This window comes from Octodon degus, unplaced genomic scaffold, assembly GCF_000260255.1.
Source record: "Octodon degus isolate 3935 unplaced genomic scaffold, OctDeg1.0 scaffold00233, whole genome shotgun sequence".
Classification (NCBI taxonomy): domain Eukaryota; kingdom Metazoa; phylum Chordata; class Mammalia; order Rodentia; family Octodontidae; genus Octodon; species Octodon degus.
Window position 1 is genome coordinate 2,185,048 of NW_004524809.1, and position 12,362 is coordinate 2,197,409.

The 12,362-nt window shown below is 42.5% G+C and overlaps 2 protein-coding genes and 1 pseudogene across 5 annotated transcripts in view; 2 read left to right on the top strand and 1 right to left on the bottom strand.

Annotated features, from left to right (window-relative positions):
- Mkrn2os (MKRN2 opposite strand) overlaps positions 1-639 on the bottom strand; it is a 9,245-nt gene extending 8,606 nt beyond the window's left edge. The window contains exon 1 of the mRNA XM_004645628.2: positions 347-639. Within this exon, the coding sequence (XP_004645685.1) occupies positions 347-555 (209 nt within the window). The 5' untranslated portion in view covers positions 556-639. The remainder of the gene's footprint in view (positions 1-346) is intronic.
- A 3,866-nt stretch (positions 640-4,505) lies between these two features.
- Mkrn2 (makorin ring finger protein 2) overlaps positions 4,506-12,362 on the top strand; it is a 24,551-nt gene continuing 16,694 nt past the window's right edge. Inside the window, exon 1 of one of the 4 annotated variants that reach the window (XM_023705943.1) lies at positions 4,506-4,634. In XM_023705943.1, coding sequence (XP_023561711.1) covers positions 4,609-4,634 — 26 coding nt within the window. In that variant the 5' untranslated portion in view covers positions 4,506-4,608. The remainder of the gene's footprint in view (positions 4,635-12,362) is intronic. The other 3 variants (XM_023705945.1, XM_012512575.2, XM_023705944.1) reach the window with 3 other exon arrangements.
- LOC101567455 lies at positions 9,639-10,830 on the top strand (annotated as a pseudogene).

The window sequence follows — 12,362 nt, forward strand, 5'->3', positions numbered from 1 at the left end:
AGAGAGAGAGAGAGAGACAGAGACAGAGACAGAGACAGAGAGACAGAGAGAGAGGAGACAGAGAGAGAGAGACAGAGACAGACAGAGAGAGGAGAGAGAGACTATACTGTACTGCTGGGGTGGGAGACTAGGCCTCAACCTGCAAGGCCAACACTCACCTATGTGCTGTCCCAGCCTCACACAATCATTTCCACAAATCAGCCTACATAACATCAGGATCTAAAGCCAATGCCCTGAAAGAAGCCCCCAATCTCCATGCTGTTTGCTGCACACTAGGAAAAGGAAGGGTGGCTGTGACACAAGCCCAGTTTGCACCATTCAACATGACACTCAGAATATGCAGTACCTGAGAAATGTACCCTGGGTCGGCCTGAAGAGGAAAGAGCACTTCTCCTGGTGCCCGTTGCTGAAGGGGCTGGGGATGCTGACTGGGGCGTCAGCCACCTCCACTGAGCCCAGGGCCTCCTGGCAGAGGGGGCAGCACCTCGGCACTCTGAAGCTGTAGATGGATCTCTTACAGTGGTTGAATTTAATCAAAGGCTCAGTGCCTTGCATAGCGTTTGTCCCCAGTCCACCAGGAAAGGGTTGTGGAGACTTCCTTTTCCCCCTTACACAGCTGCCCTGTGCCAGCTGCCCCGTACAGTCAAGTAACCTGATGAGGGCAGCGTCATCAAGCCTACTGGGAAGTAGGGTTAATCAGTAACCAGGCCACCCACGACCAAGTTCTTAAAGAGCTAGTTCTAATTAGTTGCTTCTTCCTAGGCCCTGTACATTTTGTATCTAGTGTCAGGCAGCTCATATTCATCTATCAAAACCCTGTTTTCCTGTGCAGACTTTCTCAGCTTCTTCCAACCTTTTCTTGCACTGTCCTCTGAATTTTTATTTTGACTAGAACCTTATTATTCAATGAGTCTTTTAGTCTTATCTTTTTCATTAGTCTGAGAAGTCCTTGGGTTTGGGAACCGACAAGTATGTATGTGTGTATGTATTTTTCAGGATGTTGGTAAGCATTCACCTAGCATGTGTGAGGCTGAGCTCTGCCACCTGAGGCGCATTACATGTCTATCGTATTCGAGTGTGACATTCCCCCGATCTTTATTACTTTGTTCCTAGAGCATATTGTTTTGTTCTGTTGTTGCATGCATGAGTAAAGTCCTTCCTTCTAGGATACTGTGTTAAGACTTTTTCTTACTGTAGCAGACAACCTACTCACAGAGACTGAGTTGTGCAGACAGAGACCCAGGTCATGGCTATCCAGGGAAGGGATCCTACTCTGGAGTTATTTTACAGAGATATTTTCTGGGCCTGGAGCTCTCCTGAGATTCTTTAATTCAGTTTCTATTCTGTTAAAAAAATTCAGTTTGTGAGAATTCATTGTGCTCCATGTTGTTTTCAGCTTTTAAAATACCTTAAAGCAACTGCACAAAATCTACAAGCAAAAAAACAGCACCCCTCCTTTCCCCAATATCTTTTCCCACCTGCTACATTCTACTCCCAGGGCAAAGCCAGGTTAAGTTTGAGGCTATTTCCATATGTGTGCTACTATTCTAGAATCTTTAGACTCAGGATTTTCTCTCATCGGGGGTGCTTTTCCCCAGTGCCAATAGCATAGCCCAGTGCCCACTTCCAGAGGAGCACACAGGACTCCCAGAGAGGCCTGCACTATACCCTCAGCCCTGTCAATTTCACAGATGAGAAACCTAAGGGGCCAGGACTGTGGCTGGCAGAGCAGCCAAAATGGGTAAGCACTACACCTGCATTTAAATAAGTTTCAGGATGGTAAAACATTGCCAGCCACATCACACAAGAGCTACTATCAGGTTCACAGAACTGGGAAGAGTTCAGAAATGCTCAGGCAGTCATATCCTTTTACAGTAAGGGCAGATGGCTGTTGTGAGACACCCATCTCCAGTGACAGAGACCCAGGTCACTCATTATTCATGTGGGCCACACAACTATTACTCATGGGTTGTTAAAGTGACCCAAGCTTTATGTCCAGGATTGGCCTGGAGCCCAAGGCTTTGTGTGTGCTAGGCAAGCACTCACCATTGAGGTGCACCTACTTTCATCCTCACTACATCCACACCAAGAAAAATTGCTTTCAGCTTTGTTGTCTTTTTTTTTTTTTTCTTGAGACAATGTCTCCTCATATAACTCAGGTTGGCCTTAAACTTGATTGTCTCACTTTCACCTCCTGAGGAGCAGAGCCTCATATGCAGGCTACCACTACCTGTTCTAGGAGACTTCCTCTTGGGGTGGGGTGCAGTTTGGTGGGAGAGCAGGCACTGCTGTGGACAAGATTCCACCCTCCACCCTGCAAAACATAGAAAAAAAATACTGTTAATCTCATGAAAACGGATAGAGGTGCCATGTCTTCATAAACATTGTCAATATACTAGGATTTTTCCTCACTCTTTTAAAAAATGTATTTAGTACAGGGTCTTACTACACAGACTGGACTCATAGTGATACTCCTGTTTTCAGCCTCCCAAGCACTGGAATTACAGGCGCACACCACCTCATCCTATCTCAATTGTTGTCTCAGTGCACCCGGGAGGGTGAAGGGCAGTATGGTATGCTGGGGATCAAATCCTGGTCCCTGCATCTGCCTAAGCAGGTGCTTTAGTCCACTGAGCTATCTGGCTGGCTCTGTTTTGTTTTCGTTTTTTTTTAAACAAAGGCTCATTGTGTAGTTCAGACTGGCCTTGGATTCACTATGTCACCCAGATTGGCCTCAAATTTAGAGCAATCCTCCTACGTCAGCCCCTCAACTGCTGGGATTATGGGTGTACACCACTACAGCCAGTTTATATCAGAACTTTTAACATGGCTCTTCAATCTTTCTTGCCATGTCTATTTTTTTCAATCTTACTACTGTAAAACAAGCATGAGCAGGACATGTGACTCAGTTTGAGATCCCAAATTTAGGAGACTTGGGCAGAAGGATTGTAAATTCAAGACTCACCTAAGCTACCAGCAAGGACCTGGCTCAAAACACCTATATAAATACACAGACAAACATAGAATACAGAAGACTCCACAAAGCAACTTTGTAGTTTAAAGAGTTATTTTCATGTGAACCCTAGTAACTACCACACAAGCCAAAATCTTGAACTTCTCCAGCCAATTCAGAATCCCTCAGAGCCTCAGTGAGCAGATCAGCCCCTAGCATAGTGTCAGACAGAGTGGCAGAGCCACCTTCCCTATTGAAGCACAGCTTGTGGTGGTGTTAGCAGGAGCAGCAGAGACCCCTTCCTGTGGGAGTGTCCAACATCTGTCATTAGGCTTTCATATATGACCTAGAATAATCCTGTAAGAAGATACCACCAACTCCTGCTCTGCGATCCCTGAGTTCTGCCCTCGAGGACTTTTCCAGGTAAGGAGGGCATCTTTGTCATACGCAGGAGGTGTCCAGGTGGTTTCATATCTGTTTCCTTAAATATCATTAGGAATTCATAGATGTAAACATGACATTATTCAGCCCAATCTCAGTTTCATTTATTTGTTTGTTTATTGTGTTACTAGGCATTGAACACAAGGTGTTTTCATTGAGATACATTCCATGCCATTTTTTAAATTTTATTTTTCTTTTTAAGATAGAACCTAACTAAGTCACTAAATTGCCTGGGCTGGGCTTGAACTTCAAATCCTTCTGTCTCAGCTTTCCAGGGTGCTAGGATTACATGAACTTTCATTCTTACTGAAGCTCAAATTGTCCTTTTCTTGTGATTTCCTTGCTAACTAATGTCAGAAAGTCCCAGGTTTTCCTCAGACCATGTCTGCCCTAGACCTGAATCAGACATTTCTCCAAGAACTCCTAATTCAAGTGGAAAATGGAATTTCCAGGCTGCAGTCAGTCTGTTGGGGATGCCCTTTACTACTGGGTTTTTGTCGTTTCTCTGCCTTTTCAGTGGCCCAAAAACCCCTAAAAGACACTTCATTCTTTCAGGTTCATCCCATTCTGCACTTGCCTTAGCTCCGGGTAAGTGTGAGTCTTTCTCTGGATTTCAGAGGGAGGGAAGCATACAATAGCTGGTCTCTTGCTTGGCTTCTCTCAGCACATTTTCAAAGCTCATCCATGTGGTAACATGTCTTGGTTAAGAAACGTCATGTACGTATACCAACTCCCCTCAGTGAATGTCAGCACGTAATGCATAATGATTACCTGCACAGCTACAGGGAGCCTGATCTTCCTCAAGAGGAAGGGGATCCTGAGATAGAGGAATGGAGGGGCGTTGAGGGGAAAAAAAAAAAAAAAACCACTGAGATCTGTTACGTGGATACAGCAACTCCTCACAACGAACGTAATCATTATGTACTGCAAACATGAATTTGTAAGTAAAAACTTGGAGAAGGGGCGTATTCCTGTGTAACAACAGGAACTCGTCGTTGACTCTCGGCAACCTAGACGGGAACCTTGGCAACGCCAGACGCTGGCACCACCCTATGCGGAACCGATTGTGACTGCGCCGGGTTTCCGGCCGGAGCAACCCAAATGATGCATCCACGGGGCTGACGCGGCTGCGTGTGGGAGGGCGCGGCGGTGGCTGAGGCGGCCGCCGAGGAAGCGAGCAGCGAACAGTGAGTGGCGTTCACACTCCGGCCACCATGAGCACCAAGCAGGTCACTTGCAGGTCAGCGCGCGGCGCTCTGAGTTCTGCCGCTGGGGACACTGAGGCGGGGCGGGACTCGCGAGAAGTTGCTCGGGGTGGGCCGCGGGATTTGGGGCGGAGGGGGCGAGGTCGCGGGCGTAGTCTGGAGTCGGGCGGCAGCGCCTACGCTGTCCTCACGGTGACTACCGGGCCGCGCTCCCTTTACCACGGCAGGGAATCGAGTCTGACGGATCTCCCATGACGCCCTGAATCTTGCTGGGTCTCCTTGGGAGCTCTGAGGGTGGTTTTGTTCCCGGAGGCCATGGTCGCTCGCCCAGGATCCGGGCCCGTGGACCGTACACGGGCAGTACAGGGTGGGCGTCCACTGTCTGGAAAGCCGAATCTCGACGTGCTTCAAAACCCTTTTAACAAAGCCCTGAACGCAGACAGGACGCCACAAGTGGAAAATTCCACATCCCAAAACTTTGTTTCATGGGCAAAGCTATTAAAAATGTGGTGGAAGATTACCTTCAGGCTATGTGTGTAAGGTGATGTAATGAACTTTGTCGTAGAGTTGAGTCCCGTTCTCTAGATGAAGTTTGTGCGAATATTCCAAAATCTGAAAAATCCAAAAGTCAAAAGACTTAATGGCTCAAGTCTCTTGGACAAGGCATACTAAACCTCCAAGTTTTATTTAATTAGTTTCAGTAAAACGTGCTTGGGTAATATTTTTAAATATCTTTGTTACCGCCCTTCGTTGGTGTAAATTACTGAGAAGTGGTGTTTTGTTAGCATTAGATATTAACGGTTCAGCCAGTTTTAACGAAAGACACAGGCTCATGTTAAGCAACTGTCAGCAATTTGCCATTAGAGCCGGGTGTGGTTGTATATGCCAGTAATACCAGCAGTCTTTGAGGCTGAGGCAGGAGGATCACAAATTTAAGCTCAGCCTGGGCAATTTAAGGAGTTAGGGTGGTTCTATCTCAAAATTAAGCCAGGAATGGCAGAACATGCCTGTAATCCCAGCACTTAGAAGGCTGTAGCTCTCGGAGCATTGCAGTGATTCCAGGCCATTGTGGGCTACATAGTGAGTTATAGGTCAGCCTGGACCACGTATTGAGACCCTGTTTAAAAAAAAAAATCAAAATTAAATAAAATCTCAAAATTAAGTAAAAAGTGGGGCGGCTCAGTGCACAGGCCCTGGGTTCAGTCCCCATTACTGAAAAACTTTTTTTAAAAAACTGGTTTATATTTGTAAAAATAATTATATAAGGTTGTTTGTAATCCTTCTGTATGTATGTGAGTTTATTTTAACTTTTACTTATATATCTGTCTTGGGGCAAGTGTTCCTGTCATTGTACATTGTAAGGCAGATTCTATCTAATCTGTGTACTACTTTGTGGTTTAATTCTACCATTCCCATGCCTGCTTATAAGATGTTTCCACAAAATGGTGTACATTTATGTACTGCTTTGTAATTGAATCTCAGTACAATATCCTACCTCATTTACAGGTAAGGAGACTACTGAGAAAGACACAAAGCTTGCTTAAAATTTTACATCTTGGTACAGTAACAAGAACTTAAATCAGTATCATCTTGATTTTTCCCCCCCTTTCCCACCTGGAGATAATGACTTAAGAGCTTTAATTTTCCTTCTCAAACAAGAGGGTCCTGTAGGACAGTGATAGCAAACCTTTTAGAGACTGAATGCCAAACTACAACTGAAAATCCGCTTATTCATTGCAAATGTCAACACTGAATTAAATCTGAACACTGAGGTTTTAGTTTAGATAGAAATAACTACATTAATATCTCTTTGTCTTCAAAGAAAAACAGTAACACACATGTCAAAGATTGGCCACCACTGCTGTAAGGTGTTACTACATATAAACTAAGAGTGAGTTGGAATGTTAGGAATGGATGGCTTCTATTCAAGCACTTTTTTGTTGGGGGGCTTATAGTGTCCTGGGGCTTCTTTGAAGTGCCTTGTTAGATATACTGTGCATAGCCCTTCAATCAGTTAGGCATGTCCTGCAGATCATGACACTGAGCCTCAGCATTGAAGGTCTTACCAAGGTTTTACATCTCCCAAGTGGCAGAAGTATGACAGGGTTTGTGCTTTCATAGACTTACAGCCTCCATATGTTTGGGAATATTAGTAAGTTGTTTACTGCAGGACTGCAACGGCAACACAAAAACATACAAAAAGGAAAAGAAATATAAAAGGACATGAAGGATCAGGCCTTGCCAAATAAAAAACAGAAAAGGTGTTTGAGTGGAAACGATTGTAAGAGTACCAAGTTTACATAATGAATTTGTGGTAGAAAAACTTTTCTCATTTCATTATCTTATTCATGTAAGTCTTAATCAGCCATTGATAACTTACAGAAAACGTTCAAGGTCTGATTTATTTGTGGTTCTAGGTATACAAGCATGCTTAGCTATTTTCTTGGTTTATTTCAGGTTGTGAAGTGTTTTGTTTCCTTAACTCTGGGATGTGATTACTTTTTTAAGCTGAGTGGCAGTAGAACAGTTTTTCATCCTGATATGCATTACCTTCTTCTAAGAGATGCCTGTTAAATGCCAGCATGCTGAGACTTGATAAAGACAGAGGTACTCCAATAGTATGTTTTCGAGGCTGGCTTGTTATGTGGCCATTCTCTCAATCAATTCTGCAATTCCTGGACATCCCACTCTTATCAAGAACCTTCAGGTGGGAGATTTCTTTGCTGATTTTTCCCTCCTGAGCATCTCTTGGGTTTTCTACACTGTTTCAAAGACCTAGTGCAGGCTCTTACTACAGCTTATCAAGTACTTGCCTTTTCCTTATTGTAGATTCCTTCATCTGATAGTTGTTTTCAAAGACCTAGACTTTCAGTTTCCTGCAATGGTCTGGCCTAAAATTTGCAGTCACACAACATGGAAGATTTTTTTTTTCTCTTTTGGTAGTAGGAATTGAACTCAGGACCTTGTGCTTGCCAGGCAGGTGCTTGTGTTGCTGAGCTATATCTCTAGCCCTCTTGTCTGCTGGTAAATAGCAGAAAGAGCTTTGAGTAGTGCTGAATTCAGGTCCTGCTGCCACCTGTGCCACAGTTCCCTCATCTGCAAAATGAGTCTGGCAATACTTCACCCCTAAGATTGGTTTAATAACAAATGACAACAAACCATTGTAGAGTATTTTCCTTTTTTTGGAGTTGAGACGAACCATGGGCCCTGAGCATGCAGGGCATGTGCTACGCAAGTGAGCCACATCCTCAACTCTAACTGTGCTGGGCTAAGCTTGGTCTGTGAACAGACCAGGAGGTCATCAGCAGCTCTTGAAAGATGTGCAGGCATTGCAGTCCTGGTATAGATAAGGAGATAGGGTTAGAGGGTTAAGGCACTTACTCTAGGCTACATAAGAGTCTGCATCCAGCATCTTCACAATACCACATTATACAGTACTGTATTTCCTCTACACCTCTGAGTAATATGTACCCTTCAAGCTCACCATCTCATCTATCTCTGCCTTTCAGTGAATCAGTCATCATAGTACAGCCATAAAATTCTAGTCTGGGAACATATGTGAGAAAATGTAAAGAAAAGTGACCTTGACTGGATTACCCAGCGATTTGGAAATGGTTTACAGAAAAGTTTTGCTAGAGAGGCAGACAGCATCAAAGGGCAAGAAACCAAATTAATTCTTCAGCTGTTGACGGGGTGTGGCAGTAGTGAACCTAATGTTCTTTGTGATGTACAGTCCCTGTACTGTCTGAATGTGCTTTCTGGCCACTAAAGGTGATAGAGGCCTTTGGAGTATGTCCAAGTCTCCAGCTATGTGCTTTCTCTCCAGTACTTTCCGATCCCCAGTCTGTCTCTTTCATCTCTCTCTCTCTTTCATTATCTCTCTGGGATAATGAGGGAGGGAGTCTGAGCGGTTGGAAATTTATCACAAAATACAACATGCAGGAGGCCCTCTCAGCATTTAGGAGGCTGAGGCAGGAGGATTGTTGTTCATGACTAGTCTGGGCTACAAAGTGAGCTCAAGGCCACCTGAACTGCATAGTGAGACTCTGTCCCAAAAAGACAAAAAGAAAAAGACAGACAGAGGCCTTGATTAATCTTAGTATGACGTGGATGAAGAGGAATGACTGAGTGAAAGAGAAAGGTGCCCCAAAGAACAGGTGGAATGTGCTCAAGATTTTATTTATCACTAGAGAGTGAAATTAGTGATATAAAAATAGAAAATAAAAATTAGTTCTACAAAAATAGAACTTGGTGGGAAGCAGTACTGAAGACTGAATCCAGCGCTTCTCGTTGAATTACATTCCCAGCCTTTAAAAAAATTTTGTAGGGGCCAGGGAGATAGCTCAGTGGAATAAGTGTTTGCCTGGCAAGTACAAGGTCCTAAGTTTGATTCCCTGGTAGCACCAAGAAATTAATAAAAAAAAAAAATTGTAATTAGGTGAGCTTCTCAACTTACAGTCTTCTGCCTCAGCCTCCTAGAATATTGAAGTTACAGGCTTGTCACCACCACTCATTTTAGTACATTTTATATAACATTTTGTGGGGTCGGCCAGATAGCTCAGTGGATTGAAGTGCCTGCTTAGGCAGGCACAAGGGTGGAGGTTATGCTGGCCCTGCCCTCAGGACATGTGAAACAATGACTGAGACTGAGTGTGGTGCCGCACATGCCTGTATCCCAGCACTTGGGAGGCTGAAAACAAGAGGAGCACTACAAGTCCGGATCTGTGTAGTGAGACCCTATAGACTCTGTACTAAATACATTTTAAAAAAAATTATAAAGGCAGTGGTAGTCTAAAAGTTATTTTTTAACTTGTTTAAATCTCCATTTAGCCAGTTAACAGATATATATGCAGTAAGTGTTTTGGTCATAGTGGCCAAAACACTTACCTTTAATTAGAAAAGATAAAGATAATTAAAACAGTACAGAGGGCCAGTTTGCTGAACAGGAATTACAGAATGTGATGGTAGAGTTTTAAAAGGAAACCTTGGGCCTGCAAGATAGCATAGTGGGTTTCCACAGTTCACAGCAGGAGCAGAAAATGGCCCTACTGTGCTACAAGTGGGGCTGCGGCCAGCGCTTCAATCCTGAAAGCAATGCTGACAATGCCAACGATGCTTATACATATCATCCTCGTGTTCCAATCTTTCATGATGCATTAAAGGGTTGGTCTTGCTGTAAAAGAAAAACGACTGATTTTTCTGACTTCTTAAATATTGTAGGCTGCATGAAAGGCAGGTATAATAGCGAGAAGTCCCCTGAGCCAGTCAAGCCAGAAGGCAAGACTGCTGAGAAGGAAGAGCTCTCAGAACTGAAGCTCAGGGCTGGTGAGATGGCTCAGTGGTCTAAAGCACCTACTTAGAACAAGCTTAGCAAAGCACAGGGACCGCGGTTCAGTCCCCCAGCACCACATGCCAGCCACCCCGCCCCCTGGTGGGCTGAGCTGGCCACACACATACACACACAAATAAATAAATAAAATTAAAAAAAAAAAAAAGAAAAGAAAAGAACTGAAGCTCAAGTTTCAGGAGCATGTCATTCAAGCACCAAAGCTGGTAGAGGCAATCAAAAGACCAAGACCAGATGAACCAATGACGAGTTTGGAATTAAGAATATCTGCCTCTCTAATAAAACAAGCACTTGATAAACTGTCAGGGAATGAAGAAGATGCAGACAGTGATGAAATTAAGATTGGGACCTCATGCAAAAATGGAGGATGTTCAAAGACATATCAGAGTCTACAGAGTCTAGAATAAGTCTATATATATCATTCTGGAGTACCTAGTTTCCATGAGGGGATGAAATATTAGAGTTGTTACAGAAGAAAAACCTCTGACTTTAACACATTCTTAGCCCCAGAAGGCTGTACCACAGGGAAGTACATGTGGACTAAGAAGGATGCTGAGAAAAAAATTTGTTCCCTGTAAACATGACAGGCATCAGCCTAGGGGTGAAGTCACCATTTCCATGTATGCTAAAATTCACTTCCAGATCTTAGTTGAGTAAAACCAAACAGTACTTCATTAAATATGCGCATTGTATTTGAAGGAGAGAAAGAATTTCATCAAAATATGAAATTATGGAATGTGATCAATGTAAAGTGAAGTCACATAACTATGACTGCAACAAAGATTGAGATCTCCATGAGAAAAGCTGAGCCTATGCAGTATGCAAGCCTTGAACTGCCTGCAACCACAAAACAGGAAAAATGAAAAGAAGATTCTACAGATTGAGTGCAAGAAGAAAAATAGTTGCCTATTTTAGAAATCTCAATGATGTGTGGTGAAGTTGTAGCTTGCTGCTTTAATCTTCTATTGTTGCTGTCTTACTTGTGAATCTGGCATTTCAGGGTCACCATTAAATTTTTAAAAACCAAAGTCAAGTCATCTTTTCGTCTTCTGTTTTCCCCATGGGAGCTGTAAGATGGACTCTTCCTTCCTCGCCGTTAGAACCATATTTGTGTCCTGTACTTGAAGAAGCTGGAAAAAGATTCGTAATTACAGGACCTTTCAATACAGCGCAGTGTTAGGCACAAAAATAATGGTGGACTCGTTAAAGAACTTCTGTCCCATAATCAGATTTTAATAAAATAGTTCATGGGGGCTAGGGAGATGGCTCAGAGGAATAAGCACTTCCCTGGCAAGCGCAAAGGCCTGAGTTCAATCCCTGGTTCCGCAAAAAAAAATAAAGTAAAATAGTTTATGGATTTGTTGTTGTTGTTGTTGTTCCTACAAAACTGGAAAATTTTAGTGCTCGCTTCAACAGCACATATACAAAACTTGAAAATTTTAAAGGAGGATTTGTATTGTCTTCCCTATTTGGACAGTTCTTCTGGGAGGATTAATTTTTGAGAAGCCAGTAGGTAAAAGGGAATATATGTTGACTAACAGATTAGAACTTTTTTACAATTTAATTTAAAATTTTAATTGATACCTATACTACTTGCTATGCATATGACTTAAAATATATGAAACAAAATTACAGAAGTATCAATTTATCTAAAATTTACCATTTTATAGGAATAAACAATAAATGTTAAAAATCTCTTTGCTAATTATTTTCATGTCATGTTTCAATGTCATTTCATTATTTATAGTCTAAGTCTGCTTTTAGCTCTCTGTAGAAAGAAATGCATAGCTGTTTCCATGATAGATGCAAAACTGAAATTACAAACCTAAGGATTTGTAGACATACATTGGAGTATGGGAAAAGTAAATACATGCATTTTGCTTTATGACATGCATTACATGTTAAATAAAGTAAGTTCTTTCAGAGTTTTGTTTTAATTTAAAGCTTTCATGAAGAGCTTCATTTTAGTAACAGTGTCAATTACAGTGCTTTATTTCTGTGAAATGCAAGTAACACAGAATTCAGTTGTTTATGAGTCAGTGCAGAGCTCCTGAAGAAATGATTCATTAAAAACGGTTACAAGGCTTAGAACTCTGGCAGAACAACATGGACTTGGAGATTAGCCATATTTATTAAAAGTAAAGTAAAAGGGGTTTATTTTTCAAAACCCCTGAATTAGCAGATTCTTACAACAACAGATGTCCTGGAAGACTCTTAGAATGAGCAAAGAATGCTTCCTAGGGCCGGGGAGATGGCTCAGTAGGATAAGGATAAGCACTTGACTGGCAAACGAAAGGATCTGAGTTCAATCCCCGGTTCCACCAAAAAAAAAAAAAAAAAAAAAAATAACTTCAGTCATTTCCACAAACAGAAAAAGAAGGATAAACTCAAGACTTATAGGCAAATCAATGTAACT